The 22,418-nt window shown below is 41.1% G+C and overlaps 1 protein-coding gene and 1 pseudogene across 2 annotated transcripts; one reads left to right on the top strand and one right to left on the bottom strand.

Moving 5' to 3' along the window:
- Nucleotides 1–479: 479 nt before the first annotated feature.
- LOC110675932 lies at nt 480–874 on the top strand (annotated as a pseudogene).
- Nucleotides 875–3,305: 2,431 nt separating this feature from the next.
- Nucleotides 3,306–22,393, bottom strand: LOC5575127. 2 transcript variants are annotated; one of them, XM_021842201.1, is made up of 3 exons: nt 22,301–22,393; nt 14,371–15,385; nt 3,306–4,386 (listed from the first exon to the last, which is right to left on the bottom strand). In XM_021842201.1, exons 2-3 carry the CDS (start codon nt 15,365–15,367, stop codon nt 3,338–3,340), a joined length of 2,046 nt encoding a protein of 681 aa, XP_021697893.1. In that variant the 5' UTR covers nt 15,368–15,385; nt 22,301–22,393; the 3' UTR covers nt 3,306–3,337. The 2 variants fall into 2 exon arrangements, with proteins under 2 accessions (XP_021697893.1, XP_021697892.1); XM_021842200.1 differs by lacking the exon at nt 22,301–22,393 and adding an exon at nt 15,833–15,892.
- Between the last annotated feature and the right edge of the window lie 25 nt (nt 22,394–22,418).

Below are 22,418 nucleotides of genomic sequence, written 5' to 3'. Positions count from 1 at the left end.
ATCCTTTTTCTCGCCGCCACTTGTAAAATTCCACTTCGGATATTGAATTAACGGAGACACGTCTAGTTAGGCTTACGCACAGATCAGAACTGATCTACCTTTATTTCAACCTAGATCACCAACTCGCATATCTCTCATATTCGAAGACAGTCACTCACCTATAATAGGGTTTTGCTCGATGGTCGAAACCACGGATACTATACTTAGATTGGTTGCTTTAGTGGGTTTCGAAGCCAGTTTGAGGTTGAGGTACTTCTCTAGTGCCTATTACAATGATTGGCATGGTCTCCTTTTGATACTCGAAGAAGTTCCGCGCCATGAAGAACTTCTTCTGCTTCGTCGTGATTTCTGGGGACGGACGGCAACTTCACCATCGATTTGAGCAAAGAGGAGAACATGGAGTTTGCGGACTTCAAGGAGAAGTACCCCAACCTCAAACTGACTTCGGATCCCACTAAAGCAAGACCATAACTACGGCGATGGCTCGTATCAATCGGACTGCCTATAAGTCCACTGGAGGAAAGGCCCCTCGCAATCAGCTGGCTACGAAAGCCGCTCGCAAGAGCACCACAACCACCGGAGGAGGCGAGAAGCCGCATTGCTATCTGCCGGGAACGGTTGTTCTGCGTGAGATCCGTTATTACCAGAAATCGACGGAGCTGCTGATCCGCAAGTTGCCATTCCAGCGCCTGGTCCGTGGTTCAGGACTTCAAGACGGATCTGCGATTCCAGAGCTCGGCCGTCATGGCCCTGCAGGAATCGAGCGAGGCCTATCTGGTCGGTCTGTTTGTGGATACCAAACAATGCGCGATCCACGCCAAGCGTGCTGAAGGACGGCCAGCTGGCTCGTCGTATTCGTGGCGAAAGCGCTTAAATTGAATTGCAGCACGATTTCAAACAAAACGGCCCTTTTCAGTGCCACAACAATGCATTCCACGTAAACAACCAGAGACATCAATTATAATTTCGGTTGATTTGTTTTCAACGGAGAGAAATGGCAAACAAAGTCGCTCGGTTCGGGCGGCGGTAGCATTTTTGTAGTCTTCTCTGTGTGCGTATTTCGATTCGATCGACAATTTCTTATCAAATCAAAACACCAACAACGCTGTTGCTGATTTCAGCTCTTTGTTCGAAAAGTTGATACTGATAGCTCTAGCATACATGTAAAAAGCGACGATGATAACGAAATTATTTAATCGTCGCTAAATGCGAGGCAAACCGGGATGGATTCTTCATCCTAGTGCCGTCCACAATTTATCCGACAATTCATCCGACACAGAGGAATTTATTTCTTGGCACTGTGATTCTCGAAAAGTATTATTTGGCCCTGATCACCAATCACCAGCAATGTCGCTCTTCACTGTGGAAAATTCTCATAACTCTTTCAAAATGAAATTGTCGTCCTGAAAAGGACGGTTGGGGGTAGTCACCGTAGATCGAACTGGGTTTTCATTCCATTGTTATACAGGAACACACCAAAAGATTACCGAAGACGATTCAATTAAAATGCGGTCGGTAGTTATGTGCTTCCTTGTCCATCCTTGTTTTCGATGATTTTTCACCTCCTCACGTGAAAATCTTTTTTCGCTCGCATTTATTTTCCCTAGAGTTACGATGGAGGATAACCGAAAATCATTCCACACCGGGGATAATTTCTTTTTCACCCCATCATATTTTTGCTCACCAACTTCTCCCGAGAATTATCACTATGTGGATAAACAAAAAACTGGTGCCACCGAAGAGATTCGAACCTACAGCATTGCTAAAAACAGCCACGATGCGTGCACGCTAACCATGCTACCACATCAACTTGACGAAAGCAGCAGTTGATTTGATGCATATAGGAACTGCTGCTTGTGGCGATGGCAATGGCACATGAAAAGTTCTCCTTGGAGAGGAGAAAGATAAAATAAAATTCTCACAGCTGTGGAGTTGTGCCAGTATCTATTATGGATCCGACAGAAATAAGGACAAACATTTTTTTTTAAATATATTTTTTCTCAATCTCCAAGCGTCGCGACTTATATTTGAATAGTGCGCTGTGTTCATAAACATCGTAAGAATGCAGCGCCACACATGTCATTATGACAGTTATGTCGGGAACGAGTCACACGTCGCGTGTCCCACACGCGCGTTCCGGTTTGGTGGGCGCGCGACAATATTTTCGCTTTGTTTTGTAGACGGATAATTTCGCAAGGCAGTTTTTCGCTGAAAATTGTGGTGAGGGAAAAATCCATTATCGTGAGAGTGAGTGAGAATTCGGAAGCTTGGTCAAATGGCAAAGCTGTCGGTTAATAACTGGGAAAGTGCTCATAAAACACTAAGCTGAAAATCAGGCTCTACTCCAGTAGGGACGTAACGCCAGGTGTTGACATGTTGTCCATTTACACCTGGATGAAAAATCGAGTAGTTTGAGCCGTTGCATTATGGAACTATATAATGCTATGAAAATGTCCACATCACACCTTAGCGGAACCGATTCCGGAATACTCCGACCAAATCCAGTCAAATCCAAATGTTCGTCTCCTTGTAATTTAACCGTCGTTATATACATGTGTTCGAATGTTTTAAGTGAATGAACATTCGATCAGGTCCGTCACACTCGGGCTCAGATTGGGTACCACTTCTAGTACTGCATTTGGTCCCTCGGTAGTGCAAAAGGTACCCAAGTTTGACAGATCGCAGTACACTTTGAACGGCATTCTAGATTACCTTATGAGCCATAAAATTTCGAGCAACTGCAAGGGACATGGGGGTCTTTAATTTGTCTTTGATTCGATGGTCGATTACTTGTGCTGTGAACACTTGTTGTGGAATGATCTAGTATTCCAGGATAAAGGCTGGTTTGCTACTGACAAGAAAAGGAATCGCCTATCTCGATGCGTGGAAAATTTCTTCCAAGAAATGGTCAAGAAAATCACATTTTTCTGATCGCAGTAAGCAGTTGAGAAGAAATGTCACTTCAAAGGGGGCTCTCCGTAGGAAATTTATTGACCCATTCAGTCAAGGAATTTCTTTTCTTTTCTTGAGCGAAACAGCATACTTAGCTTAACAATCGAGAGAAGGGATTTCGAAGAAAAGTAAATCATAAAATATGTTATACATAGAAGAAGGCGATGCACGATAGCAATTTAGTAATTAATGAATTTTACTAATTTTATATGTACAACAAAGCACTTTTATTGTTAGCTACTGCCACAAAAATGTTTTATCAATCATCTGAGTTTGAAAAGAAATATATAACTCGGTTTAAACAACCAATAATGCCCATCTTGCTCCACCTTCCTCTACATATACCTACGGCATAATCCTAACACAATTTATTATTCCAAACACCTCACGGAATCAGGTGCTTCCTAAAGGGCATGTCACACAGGCAGCAGTCCATGTAGTAGATTACGAGCTGCCCACCGTCGGCGCAAAATATTTCCGCCAGCAGTTGCCCATCGAGCGAACAGCGGTCGCACATTTCGCACATCGTTTCTACGTGTCCCATCGCGATTTGCTGCTTCGTAATCGAGCAGCGGAATGTTTGATGGTTCTCCACGCAGGTTAGTTTCGCTTCGGGGATCGATCCACCACAGAAGGTGCACTCCTCCTGGTACAGTTGCTGCTGGGCAGTGACCAGCAATTCGTTCGCCCGGGCAATCACTTCCTCCATGGGCGGCTTCAGCGACAGGTGTACGTGCTCGTAGTCCCCCGGAAAGTTATCTTCCACGAATTCTTGGATAAAGTTACGCAAACAACGTATGGTCAGCAGTTGGTGGTAGCTCAGTTCGATGGAGGTATGGCGCACGTGCAAAAAGTACGCGATAACTTTCGCCGCGTGAAGGATTTCAATAACCATTCGTATAAACTGTAACTGATTGTGCAGCACTTCGGCGATTGCTTGGCATCGTTTCTTGAAGTGGCTTAGTCTCGCTCCCAGTTGGACCAACTGTAGCTTGAGGTGGTAGGCGTATCCGTCGTCAACGTTTGCGTTGTTGGATGCTCTCTGTTCAAGGGGCTTAACCGCGTCCGGAGTTCGATTGCCACTAAACCTTACGACTTCGGCACAATCGTAATAGTTGGTCATTCGAAGCGTGGGGTTATCCAATAAAATCTGCATCGCATCGCATTCGCTGAACTTGCAGAAAAATACAACCGTTGGTGTCCGTAAACCCAGACGATCGAAGCTTTTCGATGGATAGCCCACAAAGAGCCAGCTCGATCGATTACGCGATGCCGTTACCCCGTATATCGAGTATTTGCTGAGATTCAAATCGGTTTTAACGGGTGTGTGCTCGATTAGCAGTTGATCACATTTCTCAACTTTGATGTCGACGCAAAACACCATTCCTGGCAGGGTGCAAACGATGTAACGGTAGGGGCTTAGCTGTTGCAGACCTGAAATGTGGAGAAAGTAAACAAGCGTAATTCCTAATTAATTTAAAGCATTGGAATGTTTATTATCGTTTATTATCATTCGAGGTTTGGGATTAGAATTTTAACCCATCCACGGTGCTCCACAGATCGTTATTAGCAGAAGAAATCTCCATCATCCATGTGCTTACCGGTCTTTTCCTATGGTTAAATTGCAAGTTTGGGCAAAATTTAGTAGTTAGGCCTTTTTATGGTACCTACAAACTGAGCTCATTTTACCGGAAATCGATGAATTTCACCGTAATATCAATAGCTAAACGATGAAATAAAACACCGTAATTCTGTCGAAATTTAACGGATTCATATGAACCGTAATACTGTAAAAATTCACCGTACTTCGTTAATTTATTTTACCGTACTGTTCAGCTGTTGAGATTTTACAGGAGTCCGTAAAATAATTTAAGTGTGCACAAATTCAAATGACGTCAGAGTTATATTCAAAAAGTGTTTCTCTAAAAATAACACGATATTTTTCAGCAGGCTCCTGATTGATGATGCTTTCCAAGAACAAGCCTTTTTGAGAGAACGAATTCAACTGTACTTTTATTCAAAGCTCAAATAGAAAGGAAATGGAAAAAGTTCGTGATGTAAAGTCTCCACACGGCAGGGTTGCCATGCTATCACTCCTCCTCATCAAGTGCTGACCTGAGGCCAATCCTGTCTCGCAGTATCTCCAGCTTAACACGATTCAACGGCTTAGTCAGAATATCCGCAAGCATATCTTCGGATGGGCAATAGGTCACGTCGATTTGTTCTTGTTCAAAAAGGTCCTTGACAAAATGGTTTGATTGTCTTCAAAGATGCATATGGGCTTTTTCACTGATTCACCAAAATCTTTCATTAACTTTTTCAGCCACATCAGTTCCTGGCAGCATTCCGATAGTGAAATGTATTCCGCCTCGGTTGAAGACAATGCCACGCATGGTTGTTTCCTTGCGCACCAAGAGATGAGTCCACCACCAAAGCGAAACAGATATCCTGAGTTTGACTTCCGATCTAAGACGTTCCCGGCCCAGTCGGCATCAGCAAAGCCTTCAAGATCTCCGGCATCACCGCCCAGTTGAAGCTGCAGTCCACTCGTAGCTTTCAGATAGCGCAATGTTCTTTTTGCCTCCGTCCAGTCGGCTACTGTTGGGTTACTGACTCGGCGTCCTAGTATTGAAGCACTAATTCCAATGTCAGGACGGGTGTGTACGGATACATAAAGCAGACCACCCACAAGGCTCTGGTATTTATCATTATTGGGTAGCCTTTCTACCTCCTCCTTTAGCTGAATGTATCCCGGGTCCATTGGAATGCGAGATCCTTTAGCATCGTCCAAACCAAAACTAGCCACCATTCGGTTAATGTATGCTTGCTGGTTTAAACAGTAACCGTTTTCAGTTTTAGTGACCTGTATTCCTAAAAACTGTTTGACATCTCCAAGGGCGGTCATTTGGAACTTGCTGTTCAACGCTTCAAGAATTTCCTCATACTCCTCCTAGGTGCTTGTGCAGATCAACATATCATCGACGTACACCAGAATAAACGTCAACTTCTTATTACGCCAACGCACGTACAGACACGGATCAGCTTCTGCAGGCTTAAATCCCATCTGGCGTAGAGTCTCATCTAATTTGCGATTCCACAAACGGGCCGACTGCTTCAGTCCATATAAACTCTTCCGTAACAAGCAAACTTCGTTGGGTTCTGCAGCAACGCCTGGTGGAATCTTCATATACACAGTCTCCTTCAAGTCACCGTTCAGATATGCTGTCTTAACATCCACGTGTTTTACCAGCATGTTACGACGACTTGCGATTGTTAGCAGCATTCTAAACGTGACTTGCTTTGCAACAGGTGCAAAGATCTCATCGTAGTCAAGACAGAATCGTTGTTTGTGCCCCTGGGCCACTAGGCGCGCTTTATAACTGCTAAGCCTTCGGTGTTCATCCAGCTTTCGCTTGTATATCCAACGGCATCCAATTATTTTCTTTCCAGGCGGCAACTTGACCACATCCCACGTCTTGTTCTCACGATGCGAAATGAGTTCATCCTTCATAGCGGTAATCCACTGTGCACTTTCGGTTCCGGTTGTGGCTTGCTTGTAGCTCCTGGGTTCCGATGACTGTGGACGTCCAAAGTCCGGCTTTTCACCGCACCACATTTCGTACGGTGTCAACTGGATCGGTTTGGTAGGTAGCATGTTTTGAAGGAAATTGGCTGTGCTAACAGCTTCAGCCCAATACCGGTAATGCATACCAGCATCAATAATCATGTAGCGTGCCATCTCAACTAATGAACAATTTTTTCGTTCAGCAACGCCGTTTTGTTGCGGCGTGTAGACTGTAGTAAATTGCTGCAAAATTCCTTCATCCTTCAAGAAACGAACCAGCTCCGTTGCACGGTACTCACCGCCTTGATCAGATCTAATCATTTTTGGTGGTTTATAAAATCGTGTCTTCATACACCGCACGAAGTCTTTGATTGTATCGACAGTTTCTGACTTTTTGTGCAGGGAATATAACGTGGTGTATCGGCTAAAATCGTCGATAAGCGTTAAGAAATAGCGGTGACCACCTGGTGTGACTGTGTTCATGGGTCCACACAAGTCACTGTGCACCAGGTCAAGAACGGCTTTCGATTTGATTTTAGCCTTTTTAGGAAATGGAAGACGAGTCATTTTCCCTTGCAGACACGTTTCACAAGTGATATTAGAGGAACAGCTACCTACCTTGATACCAGTCGCTAGCTGCTTATTCTCCAGATCTCAAACATTGGACTAACATGAAAAAAGCGCGTAACTGATTAAAACACATTTTCGTATATCTTCAAAAGTGATAAAAATCGAATGAAAATCAATTCATGCACATAACGCAAGTAATGTCACGTCAGCACCATTTAATCTGATTGAACATAAAGCATTGAAAAACGCATCGTTCTACTTTTTCCAATGAAAATGAATATTTAGTACATAGAAAACTGTGGCCCTTTTTTCATGTCAGGAAAGATCGAAGGTGCACAACAAAAGGAAACTACCGATTTTCTCGAAGCCTGCCTTGATTGTTGTTGGCAAGCAGGAGTTATCTTGCAGTTCAAAATAACGTTGTCTTATATTTCGTGTGTAGTATCGGTGCCTCCCTCCCAGATGAAAAGCAACTGATTTGCTTATTGAATTTGAAATGTAGTGGCTTTAGATAGTTATGTGTGATAGAACATGAATGTCATGAGACTGCAAGAAGAAATTTGGTAGAAGAACTCTTGCTCATCAAAATATGGATTCGAGGCTCCTCTGCTTGTCGCAAGCTCACTTGAATGTTTTTTTTTTTTTTTTTCAAGCAAGTGAGTCAGCAACAAGCGTGGCGCCGCAAATCCATATTTTGGGAAGCCCGGGATTAGCATATTTCATTTTATTCGAAGCTGAAAGCAAGGAAAATCTGTTAGTGGAATCCGATTCTCTAACACCATACATTATATCCAATGCTGGAAGTAATGCATTTCATTTATAGAAAATTAGAATGAACTCATCATCTTCACTCGGATATCTTCACTAATTGAAAGAAAAACGAATCCGCAAATTTTCCTCTAACACTTTCAGCTTCAGAATTTGCTTCTTCTCTTTGGAACATGATGATGACTGTCGTTCGACACGAGGTCCGACCGCAATTTAGTTCACTATGGGTTGATCACTAACAATTTAGAAATTTGGAACACGGAAATCGACAGCAAGCCCATCGATTTCAAATCGACCAACTTGAACATACTGAATCCGTGTTGGGTGATGATCTATGCACCCATAGGTTGACACACACGAATTTGAGATGGAAAGCTTCAGGAACTTATGTGGAAAATTATGGAATTCATGTTTTCGGTTGATGAATCGGTCCATGAAGCAAAACTAAAGAATTGAATGTGTAACACACACGAGGTTTGTAAGAAAATCACAACAAATCGATATAGACGTTCATGAATCGATCCATAATTTTAAACACACGGATCAAACGTGTGGATTTTTCTCAGTGTCATGATGCAATAACTGCATAATGCTAATCTTGTACGGATCTTTTTTTTTTCCTGTTTTGGAGCGTCTTGCTGGGTACGTATTTGGGAAGGCCCAAGCAAGACGGTTTATTTACGGGACGCCAAGAAGTTTTGCTGTCAGTGTCAGTTTTGTGTTCAGTCGAGAATGGATTACCAACTGGTGAGTTCGTTTCATGCTTATGATAACACATATTTTCTTGAAAGCGTAACTTTTATGTAATATTAAAACAGACTTTGTATGGTTTGTCACTATAGGTGTCGGCATTACGCTCTTTTCTTATACAATTTGATTATACATTTATTTTTCTCTTTTTGACATTATTAAAAATTATCTTTTGAATTGTTCGACATTGTGAATGTTGACGTATTTTCTAAAACTTCTACCATATCGAGACAAAATGCACAGTAATACTCATATGTAATTTTCAAACAAACTATGTATGGTTCGTCACTACAAGTGTCGGCATTATTCCTGTTTCATATAAGTTAAAATATATACATGTAATTTTCAGTTTTCGTCATTAATAAACACGTCTTTTGAATTGTTCGACATTATAGATGTTGACGTATTTTTTTTTTCAAAACCTTCTCGAGACAAAAATACAAAACTAGCTTTATATACAAGTCGTATATTTCCCCCTTGTCCATGGATCGCATCACCGACCAGAGGTGACTCCCAGATCTTTTCCTCCCTCACTAATAAACACCCTTCCCGTGGTGATTGTGGAGATGCAGAGGTATTCTCGGTCTCTAGAAGCAACAATCATTACACCCTAACATTCCTTCCCCATCCCAACTGACTGTAAGGACTTGGCCGGCGCCGTTATTGATCAATAATATTAGATCTGCTAAAATTGCACTTCGAGAGTAAGCGGAAACTCCCATCCCTTATTCATTTGGATCGTAGTGCAATTCTTACCAGTTCCGATCAATCACGGAGTAGCAACCATTGACATGTACAGTCAGTCTATGCTATGCTATGCTATGCTATGCTATTTCCTAATGTGTATACCACATACAGGGGATAGGTAAAATGATTGAGATAGGCAAAATTTTGCCCAAATTCAAATGCTTATAACTTTATGAAAAATGGATGAAATTGGATGCATCTGGAAGCAGTCGACGGCAAATTTGGTCCAGTTTTAGGAACTTCCTTGGCCATGCATATTGGCCACTGGACACCGGAGATGTTCCGGATTTTCTGAGGTCATGTCCAAATGTCATTTTTTCTGTCGCTTGTATTTTTGTGTGGTGTAAAGTTAGATAGATGTTTGCAATTATCCTAGAAACTAGAACTAATAGGAAGTTGAATGCCACCGGACGCATTAAGATTGGTTGGAAATCTTCAGAAATATGACCATTTCCGTAAAACTGGTTCCGGAAAGCATGGTCAGTCATGTTTGTATTTCCAATCATGTAAATATTATCCGGAGCTATATCCAAGTGGACATCAACCTTAAAAATGATGTTTCCTGCAGCGTATTCAGACCCATTAGATGCACAGACCACTCTATAGAAGGTTCCAGGTGCCCTGGGGGAAGTGGTCAATTAGGAACATATCTGGAACCATATCAATATGGGCATCAAACTTCATGATTTTCAAAGGTTATGCTTTCCGAAGCATTTCCAGCACCACCGGCTGCCATGACCACTTTATAGTAGGTTCCAGGTGGTTATGGCAGCCGGTGATGCTGGAAATGCTTCGGAAAGCATAACCTTTGAAAATAATGAAGTTTGATGCCCATATTGATATGGTTCCGGATATGTTCCTAACTGACCACTTCCCCCAGGGCACCTGGAACCTTCTAATGGTTCTGAATACGCTGCAGGAAACATCATTTTTAAGGTTGATGTCCACTTGGATATAGCTCCGGATAATATTTACATGATTGGAAATACAAACATGACTGACCATGCTTTCCGGAACCAGTTTTACGGAAATGATCATATTTCTGAAGATTTCCAACCAATCTTAATGCGTCCGGTGGCATTCAACTTCCTATTAGTTCTAGTTTCTAGGAAAATTGCAAACATCTATCTAACTTTACACCGCACAAAAATACAAGCGACAGAAAAAATGACATTTGGACATGACTTCAGAAAATCCGGAACATCTCCGGTGTCCAGAGGCCAATATGCATGGCCAAGGAAGTTCCTAAAACTGAACCAAATTTGCCGTCGACTGCTTCCAGATGCATCCAATTTCATTCATTTTTCATAAAGTTATAAGCATTTGAATTTGGGCAAAATTTTGCCTATCTCAATCATTTTGCCTATCCCCTGTATTTGAGATAATATCTTAATTCATCTCGTAGCATCATACAATATTCCATTTGTTATGAACAATTCAAAGCAAAGCCATGCTGAAAGTGTCTGAGTTCGATTCCCGGTTGGTTCAGGATCTATTCGTAATTGGAATTTCCTTGACTTTCCTGGGCATAAAGTCTCGTCGTACCTGTCACACGATGTACGAATACTTTGGCAAAGAAAGCTCTCAGTTAATAACTGTGGAAGTGCTCATTGAACACTAAGCTGAGAAGCAGGCTTTGTCCCGGTAAGGACGTTGTGCCAAGAAGAAGAAGAATTGACAATACGGCAAATTTAAAATTTACGATGGCGTTGACAATATCGATGACTGGGACACTTCGCCGAACGGAGAGCTCCTCACTGTTCTTAAATTCACAAACCATTACATTCTGAATTATAACTTAAGGAAGGTGACAATTATGACAATTGACTTAAATTCAAATGCAGCAAATCACATGGCGTAGTTAACGCGGTCGTATCTTGTACACAATCCTCACAGATTTTTTAAAATATTTTACTTTGAAAGCTCTGAAAAAGCTTCCAAACCAAATGACAGATCTCCATAACGTAATTGAATACTCACAATCACAGCATCTATCATCTATCATCAAACATCCTATCATCTGCAAAAAACTACCGCACTGTTGTTAAAGTCTGACCCAGAATTGATCGAAGTTTTGTCCATATTAGCCCTAAGTCAATTCCGCGGTAGTGTAACAGACATTACCCACCCCATTTTTTTTGTTCTGCGCGTGATTGATTGATAAATAGTAGTACGTTTTCTGTGCCTTGGGATCGTAATGGCCCCAATTTCAAATCGTAACAACTTCACGATATCTGGACGGATCACACTGCGGAACAATTTTTTGCCTCAAGCACCAACATGCTGCTATTCACTTAATTAACCCTCTAATACCCAAATTTTTGTTTTCGATCTAAATATTATTCTTCGTTATCTAAAATCATTCTAAACACGGTTTGGGCAATGATTTATTTTTCTTCGCAAATTTATGAATTTCGGTTTTTGATTTTTATAATTTTTATTTTTGAACATCCCTATCCTTTTCAATTTTTTCTTGAAGCCTCTTCTGGTGACTGATTTTTGACAATAATAAAAAATTGAGTTTTTATTATACTTTTCAAAATATAATTTTTTTAATTTTTTTCTAGAACATTTTTTATTTTCCGTGTAACTAACGGAAAAACAGATTTGAAATCATTTCAATACCATCAGGCCCTTCTTCTGTGATAGGTTGATCGTAGAAAAATATAAAAGGTACGATTCTTTATAATACACGTCAAATGAATCCCAGGCATTTGTAGGTTATATAAGAATACAATTTTTCAAACAATTTTCAATAATACAAAAAAGTTTCAAAAATCATAAAAAACGTTACTTATATGCTTGTTATGAGTCAAGGTTTAGGCCAAAAATAAAATCATTTTAATTTCCGAGCTACGAAAAAATACACAAAATTCCAAAGTGTACCCCGTCTAAAGGCGGGGTTGGGTATTAGAGGGTTAGAGTAAAGTGGGGCAAAAGTTCGAGTGGGGTAAGAGTTTCTTTTTAAGATTTCTAGCTCAATTCAAAACAAATCTAATAAATGTCATTGTGGTTCGAATGTTATTCAAGTAAGAGACTTCTACTCCAAACATCATTAAAATCGATTGAAATTTGGAAAAATTATGGCCATTTTGTTGTTTTTCGACGTGAATATTGTAATTTTTGGTCAAACTTTCGTTGCATGGAACCAATTGAAGATAAAATATTTTTCAATATTTTATGTGAGGGCGTTTCTAGGCCTATTATAAGGTTGCTCTGAAGTGTATTCGATTTTGCATAAATGCTTGAAAACAATTTTTGGCCCATAGTGGGGCAAAAGTTCGAATCAGCGGGGCAAAAGTTCGACCCATGTATAAAATCACGGAAAAATTTTCAAATTGCCTAAAATCCACAAATTATCTTCAAATCTGATTATATTTGTCTGATCGTGTGAAAACTGTCACCAAAATATTATATTTCCACTTAGTTTTGTGAAAAACTGATATTATTGAGTATATTACAATTAACCCAGTTTTGGGCAATTTTTTGATGAAAATTTAGTGTGTAATTTTCGGCAAACTTAAGTTTACGGCTGGTGTAAAGTATGCCTGTCATAAAAGGATTGATATTTTGGATTTTAGCCAGCAAACTTTTGCCCTACACTAGATTCGAACTCTTGTCCCACCGGTGGGGCAAAAGTTCGAATAAGACAATCAATTTTGAAACTGTTATAACTAAAAATGGCTAAATATTTTGACACAAGTTTGTTCAGCAAAATTATAGCCAATATGTTGAAGGTTCACTGTATGGTATTTGTTTTGTTTCAACTGCTATTGTTTTCCTGGAAACTTTGATTATACCACTAAGGTCAAACTTTTGCCCCACCTTACTCTAAGGGTTGTGAATTCTTTGCCGTTCTGGAAAATATCATAACACGTCAATTTTTAGAAATATTGGCTTTTAAATATGTATAATTTGTCGTGTTCAGCCAACTTGTATGCAAGTTTACCAGCTTATATGGTGATTTTTTGCTTAATTTACCCCAGAATTTGAACATTATGCTTAAGATCACATCAACACTATCAACAATGTTCATAATACTTCAGATGCTCAAAGGTATTTTTTGGTGTTTTATCAAAGTTTTGTGTCTTGTCATATAAATGAAACTAAGAATATTATATGGAGACTGTACTGCCCAGATCTGCATAACAGTCACATTCGACATTTTTGACAAATTGGAGTTAATACCATGGAGAGTCATCAAATGATAAATACTTTCGATCAACTTATCTGTGAGATTGCTCTAGAAAATTCGAAAAAAATACCAAGTTGTTTTGTCACATTGGCAATTGTAACCGCATAACAGTCACATTGAGATCATACATGAGCCTCATAATGTAGTAGCAACGAATTATTTTCTGACTATTCACCCAATATGCGATATGAGTTGTACACAATTTCAGCCTCAAATAATCTCTTTTAACAACTACCGAAAAGCAAAACATTACATATACTTTGCAATTGGATTAAATTATACGTCTTCTCAGTGAGAATCGAACTCACGACTCCCTGATCTCTAGTTAGGGCGCGTTACCCCTACGCCATGAGAGGACTCATGAACGCAGAAGTTAACCTGAATTCGATTTCAGCTCAATACTCACGTGGTCCTTTTTCGCAAAGTGCACCTCTTTCGGAAGAATTAGATGCCCATCCAAACACAACGCTTTCTATGGATCATTGAAGGTAGTTTCTGCCAGTGCTCACCGCATCAAAACAAAGGCGCCACTGTATATGGGATTTAACATTGTGTCAGCATTGCTGTTCTGTCAAGCACACAAGGCTACGGTGGCGCTATCTATGCTTTCCATCGCGACCGTTTTAATTATTTTAATGATCCATTGATGGATATGCCTATCCCGAGAGCGCATTAACTTATAAACTTATGGAACTGTGCATTTATGTATATCCTTATGATTCATCATTGAGAGGCAAATGACCACTTTTGCGGTTAAAGCCTCGTTAAACCAACGAACTGACTAACTTGAGATTCATATATCTATGCTATCGATTTCACTCACCTGTTATCATAAAATTGTGCATATTCTCCACCGCCGTCGATCGTACCTCGCCTTCCAAACTGCACAAGAAAACCATCAGGTGCGTTCCCTTAACCACCAAAATCAGTAATCGACCGTTGGCATAGTCCAGTTCGCACTGTACCTGTCCCACTATCAAATTGTCCTCCTCGGCCCATACGTTGTCCAACTGCTCGAAGTCAATGACGTTCGCGTCTAGCATAGTTTTGAATTTATATAGCGCAATCTTCCCATTCTGCAGTCCGACCAGCAGCAGATTGTGATCCTCCGAAATGGTGATCCATTTCATCATTCGTACCGGTTGGTTAACAGATGCGATGAACCGAACATTAACGCTGTTCGAAATCAAGCTGTAGATGACAATAGTGCCCGATTTGGTACCGATGGCAAAGTGGCCAACGTGGTGGAATACATGTTCTCGCCAGCAGAAGCTCGTAATCAGGGCATTGGAGGCAGACATTTGCAGTTGATCGAACTTTTTGATCACGCTGTGATCGTAGAAGTGCGCAATCCAAACGGCGGACACATCCACGTAAGGTATCCATTCGTTTTGCAGTTGGTCAAATCGCAAGAGCGAAAGCTGCCCCATGTTGGTCAAACTGGCCACCAGACAGACGCTGTAGTCATGGAAGAGTCCTTGCGGAGACACCGAAGCCATCACGTTGCTAATGTATAGCGTGGCGATGTTCGGAATAAACGTTTGATCGAGCATGATTTTCGTCCTATCCAACCGACTGCTGTTGTTGTAGATTTCGATTTCTTTCGCCATTAGCTGACCGGTGGGCTTTTCCTTGGAACACTCGAATCGATTGAGGACATAGTTGAGTGCACCGTCCTCGTTGACGTGTTTGTACTTGAGCTGGAAGCACTCGACGCTTCCCTTGGTCCATGCGACAAAGTAATCACCGTTACTGGTGATGGCAAAGGGAAGGTTAACCTGGTCCGGTAGCTGAAGACTTCCTATTTCGTTCATTTCCATTGTGGAGCGAGGAATGGGCTGAAATTAGTAAATAAAATGATGCAGTTAGGACAAAGAACTATTTGGACACTTTCATGATGCACTTGGCAGCGTTGTCGGCTTAAACCAGCCAACATTATTTTGAAAAAAAAAAATACTGAAGTTCGTAGACATCGAAAGACGATTTGGACAAATTGAGATGTAAAATTCAAGCCTAATTTTTCAAATCGGCGTATCTAACATTTGGAAGGATTCGAGAAAAATGCGATGCAATATATTGTAAAGCATTTTAAATCCTGTTTAAAATGTTTTGCATTTTTTCTATTGCTGTGTCTTCTATAAGTTGAAAAAAAGAACACCGTTTCTAACCACTATTAAACAATTCCGATTTGTTTTGAATTAGATTGAAAAACTGGTGAAATTATCGAATAAACCCTTTTGCTTTGTGCTGCTCACATACACCATGATGATTCGTCGATATCATACCTTGCTTGATACATACACCTTGCTTGATGCGTCGGTTTGACAGTTCATTTATCACATGCGTCACGTCATATACACCAGTATTGTTTTGAAGTTGCACATCATTCGAGTGCGACGCGTTGCAGCGAGCGAAAGTTGACACGTTTTCGGCTTGGTGAAAAACTGAAATATCGGTGCAAATATTGTTAAAAAGTTACAAACAAGCGGTGTAAAGCAAGAATAAAGTTAAGTACTACCGGACAAAAGTGGTTTTGTGGAGAATATTACGAAAGAAAGCCAAAAATCTGTGATCTCATCGGTAGAAGGAAAAAGTTAGGTTAGCGTCGGAATGGGAGCGGACGACGACCCACCAGACGGTGGGGGATGTACATCAAATCGACTGGACTGGGGACAAGACGGAGAGGCGGCAGCCGCCGTAGTACGCAACGGAATCCAACATGACAACAAAGCAAAACGAGAGGATGTGATCTACACCCACAGAGACGCCGCACCGTACAGAGTGTATTTTGAATTGAGGAATGACGAAAATGGAGCGAAGAAAATCAACAAGTTTGGGCTGGGCTCAACACTGCGTAGCAACGACACGTTCAAACGTCACATCGTCGACATGAAGTATGCAGGAAGACAGAAAATCCTGGTCTTCCTGAACAGCTATGTGAAAGCGAATCAACTGGTCAAAAGCATCAACGAGTCGAACAGTATCTACAGAGCGTACGTTCCGCAACACCTCGTATGTGTTACAGGTGTTATCGCCGGGATCCCTGCAGAAATTCCGATCGAGCAAATCGAGGATGATTTGGAATGTGATGTGCCAATCGTGGGTGTTCGCCGGCTCACGCGATTCATCGATGGAGTGAAGATTCCAACCAACCGCGTCAGTGTAACGTTCAGAACGGACAGTCTACCTGACAAGGTCAGATTGTTCTGCTGCTCAAGTCGTGTGCAACCATTCGTGCAAAAAGTAGTCATTTGCCTAAACTGCCTTCGTACAAATCATCGCACTGCAAATTGTCGAAGTGCTAAACGCTGCCAGCGATGCTCAGAACGTCACGATGACATTCATGAGTACGACAGATGTGAAAAGGGTAAGAAGTGCGTGAACTGCAGAAGTACGGATCACACTACAACAGATCCGAACTGCCCCGAAATCAAACGACAGGATAAAATCAAAAAGCTGATGGCAAAGAGGAACCTAACATACGCCGAAGCGAAAGAGCAGATTCCGATTGCAAATCAAAATTTGTACGAAACCCTGTATGATGCTGAGGATTTTCCGACTCCGGCGGAATCCTTTGCGGATATGACACGCGGCAATTTCCGTTGGAAGGACCCGCTGCGAGAACAATGGATGCAGGCCAACAACGAGAGGATAAAAATGCAAGCTGCAGTGAACATTGGGAAGTCCCCAGACAAACAGCCGAACAGGAAGAGGAAAACAACCACGAACACGGACAAGACAACCGAGAAGCGAAATCACATCCTTGGAAAGGAAGCAGCAGAGGCCACAAACGGAGTGGCTCTAATCAACAATCACCGCGTCGACGAAAAGGAAAGATGGGAGAACATGTCAAGGCAAATCATGGAACGAGTGCAGAAGGAACAGCATAATCTTCTGATGACTTTCTACGCAGACTTTATCGCTCAATTGGATAATGACGAAACCACCAAAGAAAAATTTATGACGTGCACCAAAAGGCACTTCAACTTCGCAAAGTCAGTAATACACCACTGCGACACAAAGTAAGGTAAGCACTTCTTCATTATGATAGCTCATAACCAGTACAAGATGAAAATAAATAAAATTAGCCTCTACCTCATACCAATTTAAAATTCGGGGAGTTAAGTAAAATAAAAATATTACAGTGTAACGTGCAGAGTCTCGATAAAAATAAGGCAGAGATCCACAGGGTTTTTTTCGGCGAAGGCTTCGATGCAAGTTTCTTATCAGAGACATGGACAAATGCAACTCTTGAAACTTCTAAAAAATACCGTATCGCTGGATGCCACCTAATTGCCTGTTCAAGAGATGATGGCTACGGAGGTAGCGCAATCCTCTTGCGGAACAACCATAGCTATACTAAAATAAATCTACCCGCCCTGTCCAATAAAACACAAGCTGTAGCGATTTCAGTGTTATCGATGAAATTAGTCTTGTTTTCTGTGTATGTGAGCCCATCGATCAGCGTACCCGACTTCAAGGAAGATCTGCAGATTTTGTTCGACACTGTGAGACAGTTTGAGAACGTAATTATAGGAGGGGATTTTAATGCCCATCACGGAGACTGGGGAGATGAAAATATGGACAGGAAAGGAGACATACTTGCGGACATGATTAATGACTCGAGCTGCCTTCTTTTGAATGATGGATCCGCTACATTTGTTCCAGTACGGTTAGGATGTAGGTCTTCCGCAATTGACTTGACCATGTGTTCCCCGCAGATTCATTCAAAGGCTCAGTGGCGAACATTAGCGTACGGAATTGGCAGTCACCACTTGGCGATCGAGATTACAATAAGCAACAAAGTAGATGAACGTCCGAAGTATTGCTATGATAACAAAAAAATTGCGACTTCAATTGCAAATCTGGAGCCGACAAAAATACGCAATGTAGAGGATTTAAAGTCAGCAGTGAACCGTATTAGAAAGTGTAATAGGAGGAAAGACAATAGAACACCTAAGTTTTGGTGGTCGGATACTGTTGACCAAGCATGGAAGGAAAAAACGGAGGCAAGGCGGGTTTTCAACAGAGAATCCTCTGTTGAAAATCTAATTGAATTCAAACGTAAAGCGGCCATCTTCCAGAAATTGAAGCGTGCAGAAATTAGAAACCAATTTGAAGAGTTTTCTTCTGAAATTGGACCACAAACTAGTTCCAAAGAATTGTGGGACAAAGTAGGTAGACTCACTGGAAAGAGAATAAAACGTATCGAAAACAATACGCTATTAGATGACTCCAATGCAGCAAACCAATTTCTGGATAAGCACTTTGGGCCGAATGACGCAGAGGAGTGGATCGAACCAGTACCAGTAGCATCGTATAATCTACTAGATTTTTCAAAATGGGAAGCAATCATTGGTAAAAAGAAGAAAAGATCTGCACCAGGGGAAGACGGTATTACATATGAAGCCCTACGACAACTGAGTCCAGTAGTGATACGGAATGTGTTGGAGGATCTCAACAGGATGTGGATTCGTGGTTCGCTCACAGATGAACTCAAAACTATTAAAATAGTTGCGATACCTAAGCCAGGTAGAAATCAATCATCGCCAGAAGGAAAACGACCGATTTCTCTTGTACCCACAATGACCAAGATTATGAATACAGCGGTGTTAGATATCCTTCAAAGCCATCTTCATCAAAACCAAATCCTACCAGAGAAATCTTTTGGTTTTAGGAGGGGTACTTCAACCTCGACAACGATTTGTTTTGTAATAAACGAAATAAAAAGAAATAAAAGAGAAAAACTATTAACGGCATTGATTTGCGTGGATTTGTCCAATGCGTTCAATGCTGTTCGTACGGACATTCTGGTAGAAACGTTAGCTCGTATGAGAGTTACTGTAGAGGTCGTAACGTGGATATCGTCGTTCCTTAAGAACAGGAGGATAGTTTTGAATCAACGCAACGGTTCAATTTCAAGAAGAATCTCAAATGGGCTACCACAAGGAGATGTTTTATCCCCAACGTTGTTCAATATCTACACCGCAGTATTACACAGTATACGCATAGAAGGAGTGACATTGGTCCAATATGCGGATGACTTTGAGATTATCGTGACAGCTAACAACTGGGAAACGCTGGGCATCAGAGCGCAGCAATACATGGATAAATTCGTAGAAACCTGCAATGAGCTAAATTTTGCAATAAACTCCGAAAAATCTAGCGTAATGGTGATGAGTGCAAGTAGCAGATCCCTGAATATTAAAATCAATGGCAATGTGGTTGAAATGGTCCAGAAACAAAATTACCTAGGGATCACAATCGATCGGTTCTTGACATTTGGGGCTCATATTAGGCTTGTTCGAGAAAAAGTCCAGGAGAGATTATGCATGCTGAAGGTTCTGAATGGCGCCAGGACAGGAACACATCCAGACACAATGCTGAAAGTATACCAAGCCCTTATCCGGAGTATTATGGAATATGGTTGTTCTGCACACAATAATGCTAGCAAAACAACAAGAAGGATCGTAGAAGTGATAAACAATCAAAGCTTAAGGAAAGTCACTGGATCCACAAAGTCTACGCCGCTAAACACTCTATCTGCGATTAGCGGTCAACCGCCATTGAATTTTAGACAGGAGATGGTCACTTGTCGGGAAATTGCTCGATGTCTATCAAGAGATAACGTTCTTGGAAAACAATTAAAAAATATAGAAGATGAGGAAGAACATGGACAGGAAAAGTTCTCTTACATGGAGCAAATCTATCTGCGAAATAGAACTACATTCGATGTTCTTATGCAGACCGAACAGATTGTAGATGTACACGAAGTTGAAATAAACCCATATTTGAACGACGAAAATCCTAAAAAAGACCATGTCAGTCAAGTAAAACTGAAACAGCTTTCCCTTGGTATGATCAACGGGAAATACAGGGGCAGAGGTAGAATTTGGACTGATGCATCTAAAGACGGAGAGAAATGCGGAATCGGAATATTCGTAGAAGGCAACAAAGCACGCTACTACTATCGGTTACTACACAACACTAGCATCACATCAGCAGAACTCACAGCTATCTGGCTGGCTATGCAAATAGTTGAGAAAGATCAACTGATGCACTACGTTATACTAACCGACTCTAGGTCATCCTGTCAAATTCTCGAAAATGGAGTAGATAGTGGTGAAGGAGAAACAGTTATCGCAGAAATACTACAGGTAGCTAAAAAATGGAAAATTACAATTCAGTGGGTACCAAGCCACATCCAGCTCGCCGGTAATGATGTTGCAGACATGTTGGCCAAGGAAGGAACGAAAGACGAAGCACCAATACTCGAAAACAAACTATTCCTCAAGGATGTATGTCTAAAATTCACCAAACAACTGGAGGAGAAAACTAGACGTTGGTATGAGGAGCTGTCTCAGGAAAAAGGAAAGAAGTACTATGGAATACGACCCGTATGGAATGCACAGCCATGGTTCGCAAAACTGGATCTAAAAGGAAAGGACATTCGTTTACTAAATCGGCTCATGTCGGGGCACGATTACTCGAAATACTGGTTGGCAAAGATGAGACTAAAAGAAAGCCCAGATTGTGACCTGTGTGATGAGCCTGAAACTGCCGAGCACGTAATATTACACTGCCCTCGCTATGGTATGCAGCGACATCACTACAGTTTTGATTGTCGTTATGCTAATTTAGAAGAAATTTTTAAAACTGGTGATAAAGAGCTTTTCGAAGAAGTTGCAAACTTTGTGAGCGAAATGAAACTAGAATTATGAATAACATGCTGAAAGCATAAAATAACTGGGCATATAGTCTAGTAACTGGCCCAACATACAGAGTTTGTCAACCGACAGCTCGATACAGAAAGAAGAAGAGAAGAAGTTGCACATACACCGGTTTGCAAATTCCCATAAAACATAATAAAGTTTGTTCTATTCGTCAGTTTCTACGTTCAACTACAACGAATATTGAATGTTTCCAATTTCAACTCGACTAACAGGAGCACCGGACGGAGCCGTGAGTAACAAAAGTAAATGGAGAACAGTTCTTGTGAAAAAATTGGTGAGAAATTTGTCTAAAACCGAATACTGATGATGTTCCACATCAGTTTGCCGACCCGTCAGCTTACTGCAGCTGTGAAAATCCGAATCTCTTGATTTCCAACATGTTTAGTAATTCGAAAACAGTATGACGTATCTGCTGATTAAAATTTTATGTTTTGATTCTGCATATAGGTCGCTTTGCTATGAGCATATGTACGGTGTATGTGCTAGCATGAAAAATGTTGACAGTTGAGTCGCTTTGCAATGGTAGGGTGTATGTAGCCAAATTAAAAACACTGAGTAAAGTGCACATAGGGCAGAATTGAAATTTATTTCAAAAAATCAAAAAAATGTTTTAGGATTACTTTTTTGGACTCAATATGTAGATTATGCGTTTGTCAAGCCCATGCAAAGCAAATCTCGATTTGTTTATTTTTGCAGTTACGTCGGAATGAAGAATTATGCTTGAATTGTAAAAAATAATTCTCGCATAACTTCTGATCTCGCCCTAAAAGCCATTGGTAACCATGTGTGTAGCTCGTTGTTACTGAGCATCTGAATGGATTTTCATGTTATTTAATAACGCTGTGGGGAAGAAAGGATCAATATCTACCTGCCCGTGATGTTGGTTTGGATGCTTATTCCTTCATTTGCTCAGAAACAACGAGCTACGCTCGTGGTTACCAATGGCTTTTAGGGCGTTATCTCAGAGTATGCGAGAATTGGAAATTTTCCTATGTTTCCAATTGAAAGCATGTTTCTCACCTGCGAAATGTTTCACGCGCGCGTAGAAAATATTTCAACCAAGAAACCAAAGCGTCGCGACGCGAACGAGTTGGTGCCGCGGCGTCGCTACGAATGAACGGAATCAAAACAAACTACC

Source organism: Aedes aegypti, chromosome 2 (assembly GCF_002204515.2).
Source record: "Aedes aegypti strain LVP_AGWG chromosome 2, AaegL5.0 Primary Assembly, whole genome shotgun sequence".
In the NCBI taxonomy this organism is placed as follows: Eukaryota; Metazoa; Arthropoda; class Insecta; order Diptera; family Culicidae; genus Aedes; species Aedes aegypti.
This window is presented reverse-complemented; position numbering and strand designations above follow the sequence as displayed.